Consider the following 20368-nt stretch of genomic DNA (forward strand, 5'->3'; position numbering starts at 1 on the left):
ATTTTTTTCTAGAATTTTTGGCCAAGCTAATTAGTACAGTTTATTAGTTAAAGTCTCCCATGTTATAGGGATCGACTACACTGACCTTTCCACATTACAACTTCTATATATCCCCGTACAGGGCTTCAATACTGATGCTGTTTGTTTCTACAGAAACTAGACTCGAAAAGGAATCTGTACATATATGGAATGACTTCTAATTATCTCTGGTCAATTTATAATGAATTTCTAAAGTCGGAATAGGGACTCCAGAAATGGTTTTGGCCCTGTCTCACGAAAACTTAAATATCTCTTAACATACTGTTCATATGATCGTTTCATTACTTTCCTATGAAAATAGATTCATCAAGATTAGTTTACATAATTTATTCACTATTTAATTTCATTCCTACTATTTTTAGTGAATTTTCAAATCTACATCACTGCTGCTGTCAGCACCTGCCTTTAAGGTAGACTTTACCTACTTCATAGTTTCCATGATTCATCTAGCCCTTTTTGCATAAATAGCACAATTTATGATAGTGATTAACCATTCCATACCATATGATTATAACATTATGCTCAAAACATATATAAGCCATTTTCGCATGGCTATCCAAAATTATACAAATCCAAAGGGGTCCATGACCCACAACAAAAAGGGGTAGTCCTATACATGTCATTTCAAAGTTCAACCAAAAATATACCAAAAGGAGCTTTGATAGTGTGGGCGACTTGACTTCAAAAATCCGAGTCCGATAGCTGAAGAACCAAAATCTATAAAACAGAGAATCAAAGAAACGGAGTAAGCATTTAATGCTTAGTAAGTTTGAGTCATGAATTTAGACACAACCAAAGTATAGCATTTATGTAGCTAAACAGATAATTTCATATGCACAAATTCTCAATATCATACTAACTTCACATTACCAACCCTTATATTCATACACAAAGATCAACTTAGCCAAAGGCCGGTAGCTCATTTATCAACTGAGCGAATACTTATTTATAAGGGCTCAACTAATTCAAAGCACATACGAAACATACCTCATTGTTGGGATTTCACAAGCGTATTAACTGAAATTTTTACAGCAAGTTCATTTATTCCCGAATCACGTACCTTCGGAGTTTAACCGGATATAACTACTCGTTCAAATGCCTTCGGGACATAGCCCGGTTATAGTAACTCGCACAAATGCCTTCGGGATTTAACCCGAATTTAGTAACTCGCACAAATGCCTTCGGATCTTAGTCCGGATTTAGTAACTCGCACGAATGCCTTCGGATCTTAGTCCGGATATAGTCACTTAGCACAAAGCCTTCGAGACTTAGCCCGGACATCATTCGAATAACCATGCACATTTATCAATAAATCATGACACATTCGTATTTCATTTTCATTAGCAAAACTCAAACACAAGGCACTTTTCACACTTGCAATTTCGGCTCAATAGCCACACACAAAGAGCATGATTTTGATTTGCTTAAAACATGATCTAATCAAATCATAATCTAAGTTCCATTACTCGAAAACTTACCTCGGATGTTGTCGAACGGCTTCAACGGCTATTCGATCACTTTTCCTTTCCCTTATCCAACTGTGGTCCTCTAAGCTCTTGAGCTAATTCAAACAAATTTAACTTATTAAAGTCTCATTTTGCTAGCTTATGGCCGAATATGACAAGGAGTTTGATAGGTCATATGGCCACCTTTTAGCTCAAATACACAATGATCATACGCATTTTTAATCACATCAAGCAATTTAATACAATTCATTCGAACATCAAAAGAGAAGCTCAAGGTACTTAGCCCATATATACATTAGACATTAGAGTCACATATGTACGAAATCACGAATCGAATTTAACATACTAGCTAATATTTCCCCTTAGCCAAATTTTCTAAGTCAAGCTAAAGCCATCAATAGGCTACCTATGGCCGAACATACATATCAACTCATGGACTCATTCATGTGGCCGAACATACACATCTATGCTAAGGCCGATTGCAACACTTAATACATTCTACAAGTATGGTCACTTGTATTGACTAAACACCATTTGTTTCAAGTTCAAAACTTGGCTAATACACATATATACACTATTAAAGCATCCTCTCCCTTTCCATTAATTCAACACATGCATTACCCATAATATACAAAATTATATTCGGCCTTAGCACACAACTTGCTAGCCGATTCTTCTCCATCTAGTAACTAATGCACATACGAGCTTATTTGTTAGACTTTACTTCATCTAACAACAACCTTATTTCTCTTCTATTTCCTACCATGGCCGAATGCTCAAGATACCTCAATATCAAAACTTTTAACTTGGGTTGCTTAAAGAGCTTGGTGATGAGTTCAAATTTATCTAACACCTCGAGCAACATAACACATCCCTTAATCTAGTGAACCACCATAACATCAAACACCAACCAAGAAAACAACACCCATGGCCGAGTATCATCTTCATCACATAGCAAGATTTAGACCATGGGCTAGGTAGAACTCAAGCTAACAACTAAAACATGCATGCATCTCATGGACAACATCAAACATACCTTAGTCTAGCAAATTACCATAGCCGATTTTCTCAAGCTCCTCCCCTTCCTTTCTTTCCTCTATTCGGCCAAGGATGAACCAAAGGATGAACACTTTTTTTTTTTCTTTCCTTCAACTCACGGCAATAGGGGGGCATGGATGAGACCTTTTTTTTTTCTTCCCATTTCTTTACTACTAACTTTATTTTATTGTTTCCTCCCATGATGCACCAACACAACCTGTCTATGACATGTTTTGCCCATCACCCTTTGTCATGGCCGGCCACTAGTAATTAAGGAGGGAAAATTTGACATGCAAGTCCTCCCTTTTGATTACATGCACTATTTGATCCTTGTAGATTAGCCTATCATATTTCAAAAGTGTCACACAAGTCCTATGTACTACATTCACATGTAATTAACTAAATCGAAGCTTAAAATTTTCGCACATTCATATTCACATATTTTAGACCATAAATATCACATTCAAATAATTTGGTGACTCGGTTTAGCGGTCCTGAAACCGCTTTCCGACTAGGGTCACTATAGGGCTGTCATAGTTGGTTTCTCTATGGGGTTGGTGGTTTGTCAGCTTTCCAAGTTGAAGCCTAAGGTACCTATGAGGGACTCCAGTTGCTTGGGATAGGAGGTGAGTTGGACTAGAAAGCAACAATGCGCTCCTTATTGAAGTTGTTAGTGGAGGTGCCAGTGGCGGATCCCGGATGTTATTCTTGGGGGGCAAGCTAAAATTAGACATGCTACATAACAATCGATTAGACATATAAACAATCGATTCAAAATAAGCAATATTCCAACATAAAACTTTATTTGAACATATAAAAAATTGATTCAAAAGAAGCAGTATTCCAACAAGACAATCTATTTAAACATATAAACAATCGATTCAATAGAAGCAATATCCCAACAATTAAGAAGAAATAGCATATCATTACAAATTGTGCACAACATCTTTCAAGGAAATAAAATCACAAAATATAGAGTCTGAATCAAAAGTTTCAGCAATCTCTCTCTCAATGTAAACAACAAGATTATCTGTAAGAAACTCATTCTTCATTTTGTTGCGAAGCCTTATTTTGACAATTTTCGTTGTTGAAAATGTTTTTTCTGTAGTCACAGTTGAAACAGGAAAAGTCAACAGAAGACAAATTAATCTATTAACAAGAAAATATACCTTTGACATCTGTGTCTCTACTAATCCTTAACAAAGATCAGAAATTGTGGACAATTTCTACAATTTTGGATGATTTAGAACATTTTGCTTATAATGCTGCAGCTGATACTTCAAGATTACTTTTTCTTGCTCAGTGAAATCAAGAGGATAATATTTTTCCACAATACAACAAATATCATCCATATTGAAGAATTTATAAGCATCCTTAGATCCAAAGCGGAGCTAAGGGTAAGAAGATCAATTGTTTATTCATTAAATCTACTATTTAGCTCAAGAAGTTGAGACTCTATAGCAGCATTGAATATCTCAACACGATAATGGTGCTCCATATTGAAATCAACTTGTTGGTGACGACCACGTTTTACCACATATGGAGAATCCACATCTAGAACCTTAATATTGTGCTTTTCACAAAAATGCTTTTACAACTTCCAACAAATTATCTCAACCATCTTCTCTCAATTTTTGTATCAAAGTTTTGGTGCTTGAGACTAAATACATAAAATTTACTATATCTTGGGATTTTTTCTATAGATGTTGAAAAAGAATATTTGTAATACTCATTATCTCTTTCACTAGATGTAATATAAAAAAAAATAAAAAAAAATGTAATCTTCTTATATACTGCAGCTGCATCCCTGTGGATAGAATAATTAGAGCCACTTTCAATAACATTTTCTAGAATAGAACAAGTAGCATCAACCATCATTATCAAGCTACAAACAGAACTAAAATGAGAGCTTCTATGGGTTTCTCTAGCTCGTTTCACAGTGCCAATTTGGTTAAGTCTTTTACCATTTTCAAGTTCATCATTTGCCAACATATTTGCAATTTCAATTGCTTAGGTAGCTTGTAATTGATCATGGCGTTTGCAAGAGGCACTAATTATATTAACAATGAAGTTCAAATCAACGAAAAAAATTATGAATAGGAATTACCTCTCGAGAAGCAGCAACTAATGCCAATTGGAGTCGATAAGCCAAGCAATAAACATAACATGCATATGGACAATCATTTAAAAACAATCTTGCAAACCATTCCATTCACCCCACATGTTACTAGCACCATCATATCCTTGACCTCGGATATTTTGAATATTAAGACAATGTCGAGAAAGAAAAACATATATTTCCTCTTTCAAAGTTATTGCTACAATATCTTGGATATGTACAAGATCAAATAAATGCTCTTTTATAAATCTTTCCTCATCAACATATCTCAAAACAATAGCCATTTCCTCCCTTTTAGATTCATCACGTGCCTCATCAATAATGATACAAAATTTAGGATCTCCAATGTCTTCACGAAGCTTATGACGCACTTTATTTGCAAGAATATGTAAAATCTCCTTTTAGATCATATGAGAAGTATATTTAGCATGCCTTGGAGCATTGTCCAAAACAACTTTGGAAACTTTATCATTATAGGAAGCTAACAATGCAACAATTCAAGAAAAATACATCAATTTCTTGAATTAGAGGTTTCATCATTACCTCTAAAAGCACATCCTTGCAAAGTTAACCATCTAACAACATCAATTTAAGTCTTGACTCGTAAGTGGTTACCTTCTTTTTTATCTAAACTTTGTGCATTGATAACCTCGTCAATGGTCTGGGGTTGAATTAACAAATCTTGACAACTTTTCTCAATATTATTATGTGGAGAGCATAGATCTTGGCCAACATGATTCAAGAAAAAACACATTTTTCCATCATTAACTTTTTTATCCAATTATTAAAACCATTTACAGTGAATGCATTCGTTCCATGATGAACAATATGTTTTGAGAAAAGATAGCATAAGAAACAATATGTTGCACTTTTAGTAGGGGAATACTCCAACCAAAGAAATTTGCAAAACCAAGAAGACTGAAATCTTCAGGGATGCTTGTCACCAGAAAGTGGGTACTCAGACAAATGTATTGATATGACCCAATTTCTAAATATGCTCGAATAACTTCATCTTTCTAATTAACAGGATATTCCCATATTTGAGGATGCAATCTCGAATCCCAGATTATTAATATCAAAAGAAAATTTTGGATAACCTTCCCTTTCAAGTCTTGGACATTTAGAAGTATTAACTTCAATAGTTGGAGAATCTTCATTGATCATTGGTCGATTAGCATCACAAGTATCATTACTTTTCCTCTAAAACAAAGTATCAATTGTCTTTACCTTTTTTTTTTTTTGCAATCCACTTGAAAATTAATTTTATAAAATTATAAAAAGGTAAAATGGCCATAACATCCTGCAACAATGAGAATTCTAGAAAATGAGAAGACTTCACCTAGAACAAGAGAAACAAGGCATAGCAAGTTACAGAAAATGTAAAGACTCTATGGCAAGCTTGAATATACATGGTTTATCAAATTGACAACTTTTCCTGATCCGAAATTCATATAATTTTCGACTCGGTTAATCATATTTTATTTTGTTTTCACCGGAATACTCACTACTTCACAAACTATCATTTAACATAATTTTAAACGAAGTGACCAAGGTTTTCTTCCTCCCCTTCACTTTGGACAAAACTTATTATAACATTATCTAGCTATTTTTGTTTCATTTTTACACTTCTAACAAGTTAGAAACCGCCTCCTAATCATTTTTCATAAAAAAAAATACACATTTCACTTAATTTTATAAGTTTTTATCAATATCCTTTAATTACAACTTTTAATACAATCGATAAAATAAAATAACTATTCATATACATATGTAAAACAAGCTTCAAAGATTGAAATCTAGGAAAATTCTGAAGAAAAACATACCTTATAGTTAAAATTTAGAGGAAAAATGATAAAGAAATTTTTTTTTTCTTTTCTCGCTAGGCACAAAAATTAAGAAGAAAGATGATTAAAATATGTTCATCTCTTCTTTTCTTTTTATATATATTATTATATTACTTATAAAATATTATGATTTTAAGTAAAATATTAAATAAATATTAAATTATTACTATTTAATAAAAATATTATTCAAAAGTCATCATGAATAATTTAGTCTCTTCAAAACGATTTTTCCTTTCTTTTTATCAAGAATAATTTTTTGAATGTTATTTTAATACTATAAGAATATTGGAGGGACCTACATATGTTTTTGGGAGGACCATATTATATTTACAAAGGATTAAATTGTAAAAAATTTAAACCTTGGACGGCCATGGCCCCTGAGCCTCTATTAGGCTCTGCCGTTGGGTGATGCCTCGGACAATGACTTATATAAGGTGTGGCAAATCCATAACTTTGCCGACGCGTTCGTGGCGGGTTCAGATGACATTTATTTGGCGAGAGCATAATCGAATAGCTGGCGTGAACTATGAAACTTTGCACATGTTTGAGGCTACACCAGAGTCGATTCTTAGAGTAGTCCTGCTGCTGTTCTGTTTCTTCCCAAACAAAGAATTACTAAAACTAATCTATTGATGTTCGGAAAAAGACCAAAGCTTAAAAGATGAATTTTCAATTTCTTCTCCATTGTCGAACTTGATTGCATGCAAATTACAATAAAAAAAAACTTTTATCTTAAAGATAATTGAGAGAAATGAAACTATCAAAAGAAAGAGATATAAATTGAAGACATCTTTTTTAACTAAAACATCATTCTAACTTTAGCTATTTATCTAATTTTTAATGGAGGGCTATAAAAAAGTGTAAGGAATTTTTTAGAAATTATAGGCGAAAGTAATATTAACTAAAGATTTTTCCTTTTATCACTCCACTATTGATCGGAAGAAAATGGGGGTGGACGCTAGTGTTGGTTAGAGATTGAGTCCATTCAAAGGCTGGATGGAGTGGGCAGCCACCATCATAACCTTAAACTCTTGAAAATCAATCATCCCATTTCCATCATTATCCACTCCACTTATCATCTTCCTACATTCTTCCATCGAACACTCGTCCCCCAGGCTTTTCAGTACCTCCTGAAGTTCCTCCGCTGATATCCACCCGTTCCCGTTTCTGTCGTACACCGAGAATCCGTCCTTCAGAACCTCCTCCGACTCCACCCCATTCGTGTTCAGCTCCACAAATTGGTCGAAATTCATGAACCCATCACCATAGTCGGCGTTGAATTCTTTCATCATCTTTTGGAGTTCTTCTTTCGACTGGTGCTTTTGGGCGAGGGAACCCATGATTGAACCCAGTTCCGATAATGAGATCTTCCCGTCGCCGTTGACGTCCAATTTCTTGAAGACTTGTTCCAGTTCCTGCAGCTGGGTTTGGCTTGAGCTTCTTGTAGATGGAGAAGCCGTTGAAGTTGGGGTATTCGACGTGGAATTTTGCTTCTTTTTTCTCTTGAAAATCCAACCCAAACCCATTAAAATGTTACCTTTTGTATTAAAAATTCTGGAACAATGAAACGAGAGATAAAAAAGCAGAAAATTGATTTTGAGAAAAATGAAAAGGATTAAGGGTGAGTTTGGACTGTATCTTGTAGGATTTCAGAAACAGGTGGAGAAGTCAAAAGGGGAGCTTAAACTTGCTGCACTACAGGGTTAGTTCTTATGTATTGATTAAACCGGCTATTTTTGCCTCCTCCTCTTGACTTGTTGTTAGTGTAAAAGTAGCGGTGGCGGTAAGATCAGATACTATAATAATACTGTAACGTGAGATAAAAAGTAAGTTAAACACACTGCACCACACCGTATCGCCGCTCTAAACGAAGCCTAAGTATCGGAAAAAGGAAAATCCTAATCCTATATATAATTGGAACTGAAATCTAATAGCAGGCTTCTTTGTCGTTATTGTAATTTTTAGTGCTGAGTGATTCTCTGGCAGCATAAATAGATTACATATAGCAATGTTTAAAATTTAACTTCCGTGAGTGCCACTTTAATACTCTCAATGGCAGGTAAATTTAATCATAATTTGTAATAACTTTTATGGTATTTTTGAATGATTTCGTACAATTGTAGGGAAAAGATTTATTGAATATTTTTGTATTTATAGGAAAGTGACCCATACAATATTAAAATTCATTATGGATACTTTACAATTTTTTTATAAATTATAATAACTACATGATTATTTAAAAGAAAAATAAATTATATACATATGGTGATTTTGTATAAATATAGCAATACAATAATTGTGAAATGTCTTTATTCAATTTCATAAATCTAAAATTATAAATTAGACACATGTATAAAAAAACTAAAGTACAAATTCATATTGATTGTTTAAAAGATTTCCCATACATATATAATATCTTTATGTAAAATGAATAAATTAAATACTTAAGAATCAACAATAGGAAAATTAATTAATTAAATACTTAATAGTTTTGACTAAAATTACCTATCACTTTCCAATACTATAGGAATATCAACGCCTAAACTTTTGCCTTAAATTAACTTTTTAATTTTGTAATAAATTCACTTTTCCATTATCGAAAACAATCACTCAACTTTGATTTTAATAACAAAATAGTCAACCAACTTTTAATTCAGCTATTCAACTTTTAAAAAATAACAAATCAATCACTAACATTATCGAAAAGTGACAAATCAGTCACCCATTAATATTTTCCATTACAAGCCTAACGAGATAGATGACATGACCAGTTAACTTACCACATTGGACGAGGAACCGAAGGGTCTAAGGTTTTGATAGATTTAGAGAAAAGAAAAGATGAATTAGAATTAATGAAAAAAAAAGGAGAAAGGATGGATTGAGATTAAGGATAAGAAAAGAAAATCCCTTAGGACTAACATTTTCCATGATTTTATTTTATATCAACCTCATCTAGCTCTTGCTAACACCCTACTTAGGTGCCTCATCACATGCCAATTCACGAATTCGATCCCAAGCCGATGAAAACATGCTTGAATTTTCCCCTAAAATCGATTGAGTCGAAACCCAATCTGGAAAATCCAAAGTACATCTTAGGGATATTGCGATTTCTTCAACAAAACCTCGTGAAGACATTGATGGAATAGTTGTATGATCGCCAACCATGAAAGGAAGTTGCAGGAGCATCTCAGCTGTCCATCTCTTATTTGGATCCTTAGAAAAACACTTCCCCAGAAAATCTTTTCATTCCCCAGATAACTCCCTTGGAATTCCAGGCAATTCATCGTTGGCCCTAATTTTAATCAACAAATTCGCCATGTTGGCTCCTAGTTTCAAGTTCCAAGCTCCAAGCTGGTTTTTCAATAAACATCTCAACAACAGCGCATCCAAGTGCCCAAATATCCACCTTCGAATCATAAATGTTTTCATTGATAGACTCAAAGGGCATATTCAAAGTTGTTCCCTTGATTTCAAACCTCCTCTATTTTTCACCCTTTCTCTTTGCCAATCCAAAATCACCTATCTTCACATCCCTATTACCAAACAAAATAATATTTCGAAGCTTAATATCACAATGAAAAAACCCTTGGGAATGAAAGAAATTTAACCGTTTCAACATCGATCTTGCTAATCTTTTAACATTGGATTCCATCAATTTCCTATCATTTTGCTGAAGGTGATCGACCAACCTTCCTTTATTAGCATACTCTAAGAACAAATTGTAAAATTTCCCACCATTCTCAACACTAAAATAATGAATGGGGTGTCAATGGTAGATCAAACTAGGTGGAAAAATGGAATGGATTTTGAAACTCACTAACATACTTTTTACACCAAAAAAACCTCCTATCGGGGTTATCATTGGACCAAAAAGTCTTTAAATTGTTTGGGTTTCCAAAATAGCACACCAGAATCACATTCAACATCTCCATTTCTTCTTCTTCTACCCAGCTAGGGTTTTTTAATAGGACTGTTAAAATGACAGCAAACCCTCCAACTTGACCTATTAAATGACAGCAAGGACTTTATGAAAAATAGAACGTTGATAATGAAAATGTATAGCAAAGAAAAGAGAAAAAATATAAAGAACATACAGATTTTTATGTGGAAACTCTTTTGAGAAAAAAACCACGGGCAGAGGAGAAGATAATTCACTATGTCGAATTCAAATTATTATAAGAGGAGTAAACTATGTCTATTTATACGTTTGTAAAACCATATTCTAATATGAGTGTAGTAAGGTTGAAACACCTTATTCTAATCAATATCAAATAGATGAAGTGTAATAAGGTTGAAAAACCTTATTCTGAAGTAAAAGAAAAGATGTGTAGTTCTTTATAGATTTTACTTTTATTTTATTTTACCACTGTTTTTTATTTTAACAAGGATTCAAGTCATTCAATTCTAACAATCTCCACATTGACACGAATTCTCAATGAATAAGTTCTTCACCACGAACTCTCAACGAACAAGTTCTCCAACTCTTCCATGGAACCCCTTAAAGGGTATTTTTCAACAATGAACACCAACCAAGTCTAAGCAATGTTTAAACTTGGTTATAGGAAGTGACTTAGTCATCACATCTGTAGGAATTTCATGAGTACTAATTTTTCTCACAAAAATATCACCACGGGCAATAATATCACGAATAAAATGATACTGAACATCAATGTGTTTTGTTCTCTCATGAAACATTTGATCTTTCATAAGGAATATGACACTTTCACTGTCACAAAATACTGTACTGATTTGAAGGTCTTTCTTGAGTTCACTAAAGAGTCCCTTCAACCAAATGGCTTCCTTACAAGCCTCAGTAATCGCCATGTACTCAGCTTCAATGGTAGACAAAACGATTGTGGTTTGCAAAGTGGCTTTCCAACTGATTGCATAACCTTTGATTATAAAGACATAACATGTGAGAGATCTTCTTCTATCGAAGGCTCCAGCAAAATCAACATCAACATACCCAATGACTCCATCTCTAGTTCTTTCAAACTGTAAGCAAACATTAGTAGTACCTCGTAAGTATCTTAAAATCAACTAAACTACTTTCTAATATTCTTTATCGGGATTCGCCATGTATCTGCTAACTGCACTGACTGCATATTATATATCTGGACATAAACAAACCATAGCATACATGAAAGATCCCATTGCACTAGAATATGGAACATGTGACATGTAATCAATCTCATCATTTGATTGTGGAGACAAAGCTGATGAAAGTCTGAAATAGACTACTAAAGGAGTACTAACAGGCTTAGCACTTTGTATTTTGAACCTGCAAAGAACTTTCTCAGTGTACCCTTTTGAATTAGGTACAATTTACTTGTTTTTCTATTTCTGAGAATCTCTATACCAAGTATTTTCTTTGCTGGTCCCAAATCTTTCATCTCAAATTCTTCACTAAGCTGGGCTTTGATCTTTCTTATCTCTCATTTATCTTTTGTTGTTATCAGCATGTCATCAACATAGAGGAGTAGATACATAAAAGAACCATAATTGCTTTTCTTAAAGTAAACACAACTATCAAAACTACTTCTTTTGAAAGCATGAGAAGTCATAAAGGAATCAAACCTTTTGTACCACTGTCTTGGTGACTGTTTCAAATTGTAAAGAAACTTTTTTAGCAAGTAAACATAGTCTTCTTTTTCTAAGATTTTAAAACCCTCTGGTTGTTGCATATAAATATCCCCCTCAAGTTCTCTATGCAAAAATGCAATTTTTAAATCTAACTGCTCAAGCTCCAAATAATGTATGGTCACTACCAAGCAAAGCTCGAATCAAACTATGCTTCACAACTGGGGAGAACACATCTGTGAAGTCCACTCTTGGAATTTGACTATAACCCTTTGCAACAAGCCTTGCTTTATATATAGTTTCTTCAATTCCTTAAGTCCCTTCTTTTTTTTTAAACACCCATTTACAATGAACAACCTTTTTGCCTTTAGAAAGTTTCACAAAATCTTATGTTTTGTTTTTGTAGAGTGATTTCATCTCCTTTTGAATAGCAAACATCCACTTTTCTGAGTCTTCACAGCTAATCGCCTTAGAATAATTAGATGGCTCTTGGTTTGCATATATATCTTCAGTCACATGTAAAGCATAAGTAACTAGATCAGTCTCGGCATACTTCTTTGGAGGTTTAGTCTCTATTCTAGTTCTATTTTTTTTTTACGATAGAGTATTGTGGTGGAGATGTGACAGCCCAAAATTGACCCTAGTCGGAAGGTGGTCTCGGGACCACAAAACCGAGGCATAAAAATAATTAAAAATTTATTTTGATGCCTATAATATGTGTGTGCTCATGTATGACATTTTATGATGATTGATTTAGTGTTATAAGGGTGAATTCCACAAGAAAGGACTTAGTAATGAACTTTGAAAGTATGATAGGGAAATGTGTGATGACTAATTAAAGCATGCATGCAAAATAATGGACTTGCATGTCAAATTCCCCCTTTTATAGGTGGTGGCGGCCATGACAAGGAGGATGGGCTAAACATGTCATGAAACATGTTTTGTTGGTGCATTAGGGTGAAATAATAAACAAAGGTGTATGGGTGATAAAAATGAAAAAAAAAATGTGTGTGAGTGTGGTAATCCCCCATTGCCGTGAGTTGTAGAGAAGGAAAGAAAAAATTTTGTTCATCCTTTCTTGAGCCAAAACTAAGGAAGAAGGAGGATTTTGCTTCATGCTTGGTTTGGAAGAGATCTAGAAGGAGATTTGGCTAAGTTTGCATCAAGATTAAGGTATGTATGAGGTTGTGTTAGGAGTTTCATGCATGTTTTGGTTGCTAACTTGATGTGCATGTTAGCCATGGCTCAAATCTTTGTTAAGCCATGGAAATGGTATTTGGCCAAAGTTGTTATGGTGATAAAGCCATTGCATGCTAAGTGTGAAGCTTGATGATGATGCATGCAATGATGGATTGTCTACTCTTGAGTAAGATTTTGAGCTTTCTTTTGTTTTATCATGATTGAAGTTGAAAAGGAGCATGATTGTCATATTCGCCATGATGCATTCATGAGCATGGTTCATGCTTCTTGCATGTTAGTTAAAATTTGTGTTTTGGATGGCTATGGACACCTTGAAATTCGCCATGCTCATATATGTATATATATGTTTGCACATGATGTTTTGGTTATGAAGGAAGTGATGAATAAGTTTGTTTAAAGAAGAAGATGTTGAAGAATAATTGTGAAATTGTAAGCACATTCTGCCTAGCACACATATGAGTGCTTGATGCTATATTGTAAGTTTTGAGCTACAATATGCAAAGCATTAACTAGTAAAATGCATGCTGTTTTGTGTGGTATTAAGTGCATAATTGGCCTCAACATGGACAAGTATATTCGGCCTTGGGTAGCCTATTAAAGGCCTTAGCTTTTCCTTGATGCTCGAATAAATTGTATTGAATTGCTTGATGTAGTATAAAATGTGCATGACCATTGTGTATTCAAGCTAAAGGGTGGCCATATGACCATTTAAATTCCTTGTCATATTCGCCATAAGCTAGCACAATGAGGTTTTGATAAATTGAATTTGTTTGAATTAGCTCAAGAGCTAAGAGGGCCACAATTGGACAAGGGAAGGAAAAAGTAATCGAATAGCCGTAAAAGCCGCTCGACAACATCCGAGGTAAGTCCTCAAGAAGTGACCTTACTTGAATTATATGGAATGAAATATGGATGTATTGATTATTGATTTATGTGTGTATGAGTATTGAATGATACCGGGCTAAGTCCCGAAGGCGATTATGTTAGTGATTATAATTGCGTTTGAGCCTTAGTAACGAAAATAAATATGTATGTCCAATGATTATTGATGTATGTGTGCATGAGAAATTGAATGATATCCGGCTAAGCCCGAAGACAATTATGCTGGAAATTATAACCGGGTTAAGACCGAAGGCAATTGTGCTAGTGGCTACATCCGGCTAAGACCAAGGCATTCGTATGAGTCATTCTATCCGGGCTAAGACCAAAGGCATTTGTGCAAATCGTGATATCCGGGTTAAGTCCGTGAGGCCTTGGTGCGGGTTACCATAAGCGGGCTATGTCCCAAGGCGATTGATCGAGTAGCGACATCCGGTTAAACTCGAAGGTATGTGATTTGAAAATTATAAGCTTGCTGGAAAATTTCAGCTAATGCACTTGTGAAATTTCCCAATGACAAGGTAAGTGCGGTGTGTGCTTTACGCGCTAGGAGTAAGAGCGTGTGAATATCCGCTCCTATGATGGAACGAGTTATCGGCCTTAATGAAGCCGTTATTTGTGTATGAACATAAGAGTTGGGATGGTGAAGTAAGTATGATTATGTGAATGTGCATTAATGAAATGATGCATTTAACTATGTGAATGTATTGCTGTAATTAGAGTTGATTATATTCCTTGAGACTTACTAAGCATAAAAATGCTTACTCATTGCTTTGGCTCTCGCTTTCTAGATTTCGCTCGATAGCAATCGGATTCGGGATCGTTGAAGTCGAAGTCATCCACACTATCAAGCCCCATTTTGGTATAAATTCTTGGTTGAACTTGAAATGGCATGTATAGGACTACCCTTGTTGGTTTAAATATGTTATGATGCATATGTGTACGGCCATGCGAAAATGGCTCGTAATAGTGAAGTATCAACTTAAACTATTTGCGGTTTGTATATATATATATGGTGTCATGATGTGACTATGAATTGGAAATGGGAATGTTGGTCACATGATCAGCCATTGGCATGGTTAAAATGATCATATGTGGACCTATGTAAGGCAAGACTAGTTGGTTCATGGAGACTACAAAATAGGTAAGACCTACCTTAAAAACAGATGCTGCCAGCTACAGTAACGTGAATGTGAAAAATCACCAAAATTTGTAGGAATGGTATTAAATAGTGAATCAGCTATGTAAATGAACATTGATGAGTCTATTTTCATATGGAAGAAACGAAATGGTCATAGGAGTTACATGTTAAGAGATATTAAAGCTATTGTGAGACAGGGCCAGAACGGTTTCTGGGTTCCCTGTCGCAACTTTAAAATTTACTATAAATTATCCAGAAAGAATTAGGAGACATACCTTATATGTACAGATTCCATTTTGAGTCTAGTTTCATTAGAAACAAACGGAACCAACATTAAAGCCCTGTAAAGAGAGATATTCAAGTTATACCGCGCGAAGGTCAGAGCAGTCGATCCCTGTAACATGGGTGACTTTAACTAATAAACTGTACCAATTGGCCCGACCAAAATTCTAGAAATAAATCCATGGATGGATATATGAGTCTAAATTCAGAAAAATTTACGAAACCAGTTTCCGAGTTTTGAAACTCGAGATATGATTTTAAGGCGACAGTGACGCAGTTTTTCCAGCCTGACTGGAAATGTCCAATGGATGGGCAAAACAAGTGAACTTGGCTTGCTAACCCCTCGTGTCCGACACCGGCGATGGTCTCGGGTTCGGGGTGTTACAATTTTATTGGTATCAGAGCCACGGTTTAGTCGATTCTAGGACTACCGTGAGGTGTTTGGGGTCTAGCTATACATGCCATTAAATGATGAATCGATAGTGTGGTGATTTCTGACAATTTGACTTTGAGTTTGTTTATAGCAATGGATCCCGATCCCAACCGAGCAATAGCTGATGATGTGGAGAGTGTGGCGCCTGCTCCCGCACAAGGGACAGCGCCGGCGGACTCTCAACCTATGGCCAACAATCCGAATGATGAGGCTAGGCAAGCCTTTTATAGTGTGATGAACGAATGGTTTAATCAATACATTCGAACTAACACGGCTGTCCCACAACCTCCATTCCCGACAAATGCAACCCCACCTACAATACCTCCGTAAATCGACCAAATAAGGTCAAGTAAGCCCCAGATCAATAGGATTCGAAAACATGGGGCCACTGAATTTAAAGCTACGGATGATGATGATGCCGAACGAGCTGAATTTTGGTTGGACAACACTATCCGGTGCTCGATGAGCTATCTTGTACACCGATGAGTGCTTAAAGTGTACCATCTCCTTGCTACGTGATTCCACCTACTATTGGTGGAGTACTCGACTTCGTGGTACCTAGAGAGCAAGTGACTTGGGAATTCTTTCAAACCAAGTTCAAAAAAAAAAAAAGTAAAGTATATCGATCGAGATTCATCGACCAAAAGCGAAGGAATTTCTTGATCTTAAGAAAGGTTCTATGTCGGTTACCGACTATGAACGAAAATTTGTGAGGCTTAGCCGATACACGCGAGAATGCATTTCGTCCGAAGCTATTATGTGTAAACGCTTGAGGATGGGCTGAATGATGATATAAGGATGTTCGTTGGCATTCTCGAAATACGAGATCGTAGTACTTGTTGAGCGAGCTTGTAAAGTCGAAGAGCTTAGAAAGGAGAAACAAAAAGCTGATGTGGGAACTGGAGAATTCGAAGAGGTCCTCGGAAAGTCTCTTCAACAGCAATCAAGAGATTTTGAGATGATGTGAACCGATCTAGAGGCGCTTTGGGCTTTTCTAGACGAGGACGCGATCGACCCCTGTGACCACACGAGTCACTTGATCGCCATGGTAGAAATGATCGCCGAGAGGCGGAGTGTCAACATTGTGGCAAATGGCATTCGGGAGCTGTTGGTTTCGTGATCGCTCCTGCTATAAGTGTGGATCGGCCGACCACTTTAGGAAGGATTGCCCGAGGATGCTTGAGCAGAATGTGAGTCGAGTGGAAACTCGGGTGCTACCATTTGCTCGAGGTAGGCCACCTAGAAATATGGGCAATGTCGATTGGCGGTCGAGAGGATCTAGAGATGCTACCATCGATCTCGAGGCTCGTGCTCCTGCGAGGACTTATGCCATCGCCGCACGCGAGGATCTTGCCTCTCCGGATGTCATTACGGTGCTTTCACTCTTTTCAATACTAATGTGATTGCTTTGATTGACCACGGTTCTACTCAATCTTATATATGTGAAACCTTAGCATCCAAGAAGACTTTGCCTATTGAGTCTCTTCGAGTTTGTAATTGGTGTCAAACCCTTGGGTCATTACGTGCTTGTCAACAAAGTGTGCAAGAAAAGTCCCTAGTGTTCGAGGTTCTTGTTTCCGGCGGACTTGATGCTTTTGCCGTTCGATGAATTCGATGTTATTCTTGGTTTGGATGGGTTGACCATGCACGATGCGGTCGTAAATTGCAAAAGCAAGACTATCGATTTGAGGTGCGCGAATAACGAGATAATTCGGGTTAATTCTACGGACTTAAAGGGTTGCCACCGTAATATCGCAATGTTGGCCCGAAAATATGTAAGAAAAGAGTGCGAAGCGTACCTTGCGTACGTGCTCGATGACGAGGAATCGAAAAGAAACCGAATCGTGCCCGTGGTTTGTGAATACCGGATGTTTTCCTGAAGAACTGCCGGGTTTACCACTGTTCGGAAATAGAAATTGGCATCGAATTGGTACCGGTACCACTCAATTTCGATAGCTCCGTATCGTATGGCACCAACGGAATTAAAGGAGTTGGAAGCTCGGTTGCAAGAATTGGTGGATAGAGGTTTTGCTCGCCTGAGTTTTTCGCCTTGGGATGCGCCGGTGTTGTTCGTGAAAAGAAGGATGGAACCATGCGGTACGTGCATCGATTATCGTCGACTTAATAAAGCGACAATAAAGAACAAATATCCGTTGCCACGTATCGATGACTTGTTCGATCAACTAAAGGGAGCCTCGGTGTTCTCGAAAATAGATTTGAGATCGGGCTATTATCAATTGCGAATCCGAGATTCGGACGTACCCAAGACCGCCTTGAGCGAGATATGGTCACTATGAGTTCCTAGTGATGTCGTTTGGGCTCACTAATGCCCTGCGGTATTTATGGATTTAATGAATCGGATCTTTAGACCATATTTGGATCGATTCAGTAGTCGTGTTCATTGATGACATCTTGGTCTATTCAAGAAATAAGACCGAACACTGAACACCTGCGGTTAGTCTTTGCAAATTTTACGGGATAAGCAATTATATGCTAAGTTCAAGCAAGTGTGAGTTACGGTTAAGAGAGGTTAGCTTCTTGGGTCATGTGGTATTCAGATCGGGTATTCGAGTCGACTCGAATAAAATTTCAGCCATACTTAATTGGAAGCCTCAGAAATATTCTTGAGGTTCGAGCTTTTTGGGGCTTCTTAGGTTATTACCGACGATTTGTAAAGGCTTCTCAACGATAGCCACGCCGATGACGGCTTACTCCAAAAGGGTGTTAAGTTGAATGGACGGAGAAATGCCAAAAAGTTTCGATCAATGAAAACTTATTTGATGAAGCCCCAATTCTAGTGCAACCCGAATCCGCAAAGAGTTTGTCATCTATAGCGACGCTCTACTTGGGTTAGGTTGCGTATTAATGCAAGAAGGTCGAGTTGTGGCCTATCGTCGAGGCAATTAAAGCCACATGAGAAAAATTATCCGACTCATGATCTCGAATTGGCGCCATCGTATTCGCCTTAAAGATTTGGCGACATTACTTATTTGGTGAAAGGTGCCATGTATACTCGGATCACAAAAGTCTCAAATGTTTGATGATCCAAAGAGACTTAAATCTGCGACAAAGGCGTTGGCTCGAGTACATTAAAGGATTACGAGCTGGTCATTGACTATCACCGGGAAAGGCGAATGTGGTTGCGGATGCCTTGAGTCGTAAATCATTATTCGCTTTCTGAGCGATGAGCGTGCACTTGTCTGTTTGATCCGATAGTGTGTTAGTAGCTGAATTGAAAGCCAAACCACTATTGATACATCAAATTCGAGAAGCTCGAGAAAGTCGACGACAAGTTGGTCGCAAAGCGGGTGAGTGTGTTTGAACAAGGATTCGAGTTTCAAATCGATGATGACGATTGTTTGAGGTTCAAAAGTCGTCTGTGTTCCAAAGAATTGAACTCATTTCGATAATTCTGAATGAAGCCCATTGTAGCCGAATGGCAATCCACCCGGAGTACGAAGATGTACAATGATTTGAAATGTCGGTTTTGGTGGCATGGTATGAAGCGAGACATCTCCGACTTTGTTTGAGATGTTTAATATGTCAACAAGTGAAAGCGGAACATCGGTGCCTTGAGATTACTTGACCAATCACGATACCCGAGTGGAAATGGGATCGAGTCACAATGGACTTTGTATCCGGACCGCCATTGTCGACAAGTAAGAAGGATGCGGTTTGGGTCGTGGTAGATCGATTGACTAAGTCGGCCCACTTTGTCCCCGTCGTCGGATTTTTCAATTGACAAATTAGCTTTGAATGGTACGTTTCTCGATTGTGAGATTACACGGGTGCCTATTTCCATCGTGTCGGATAGAGATCCGAGATTTACCTCGCGATTTTGGAAAAAGTTGCAAGAAGCTTTGGGTACCAAGTTGCATTTCAGACCGCCTTTCACCCCAAACCGATGGTCAATTCGAGCGGATAATTCGGATACTTGAGGATATGTTAAGATGTTGCGTCCTCGAGTTTAGTGGTTTATGGGAGCGGTATTTGCCGTTGATTGAATTCGCTTACAACAACGACTTTCAATCAAGTATTAAGATGGCACCCTACGAGGCCTTGTACGGTCGTAAATGCCGTACACCATTGTTTTGGACCGAGCTCGATGAAAGCAAGATTTTCGGGTGGATTTGATTAGGGATCTTTGAATGAAAGTGAAAGTAATCCGTGAAAGTTTGAAGATAGCCTCCGATCGTCGAAAGTCGTGACGCGGACTGAAGCGTAAGGATATCGAGTATCGGTGGGTGATAAAGTATTTCTCAAGGTATCGCCTTGGAAAAAGATGCTCGATTCGGTAGTAAGGGCAAGTTGAGCCCGAGGTTCGTTGGGCCATATGAGATATCCGAG

At 36.8% G+C, this 20368-nt stretch overlaps 1 protein-coding gene and 1 pseudogene across 1 annotated transcript; both read right to left on the bottom strand.

Moving 5' to 3' along the window:
- Window positions 1–7141: 7141 nt before the first annotated feature.
- LOC108452434 (probable calcium-binding protein CML25) lies at window positions 7142–8515 on the bottom strand. Its single transcript, XM_017750225.2, has one exon. The coding sequence runs from the start codon at window positions 8030–8032 to the stop codon at window positions 7475–7477; it is 558 nt and encodes a 185-aa protein (XP_017605714.1). The 5' UTR covers window positions 8033–8515; the 3' UTR covers window positions 7142–7474.
- Window positions 8516–9458: 943 nt separating this feature from the next.
- LOC128292667 (mitogen-activated protein kinase kinase kinase 20-like) overlaps window positions 9459–20368 on the bottom strand; it is an 82370-nt pseudogene continuing 71460 nt past the window's right edge.

The sequence above is a fragment of the Gossypium arboreum genome, chromosome 5 (genome assembly GCF_025698485.1).
Source record: "Gossypium arboreum isolate Shixiya-1 chromosome 5, ASM2569848v2, whole genome shotgun sequence".
Classification (NCBI taxonomy): Eukaryota; Viridiplantae; Streptophyta; class Magnoliopsida; order Malvales; family Malvaceae; genus Gossypium; species Gossypium arboreum.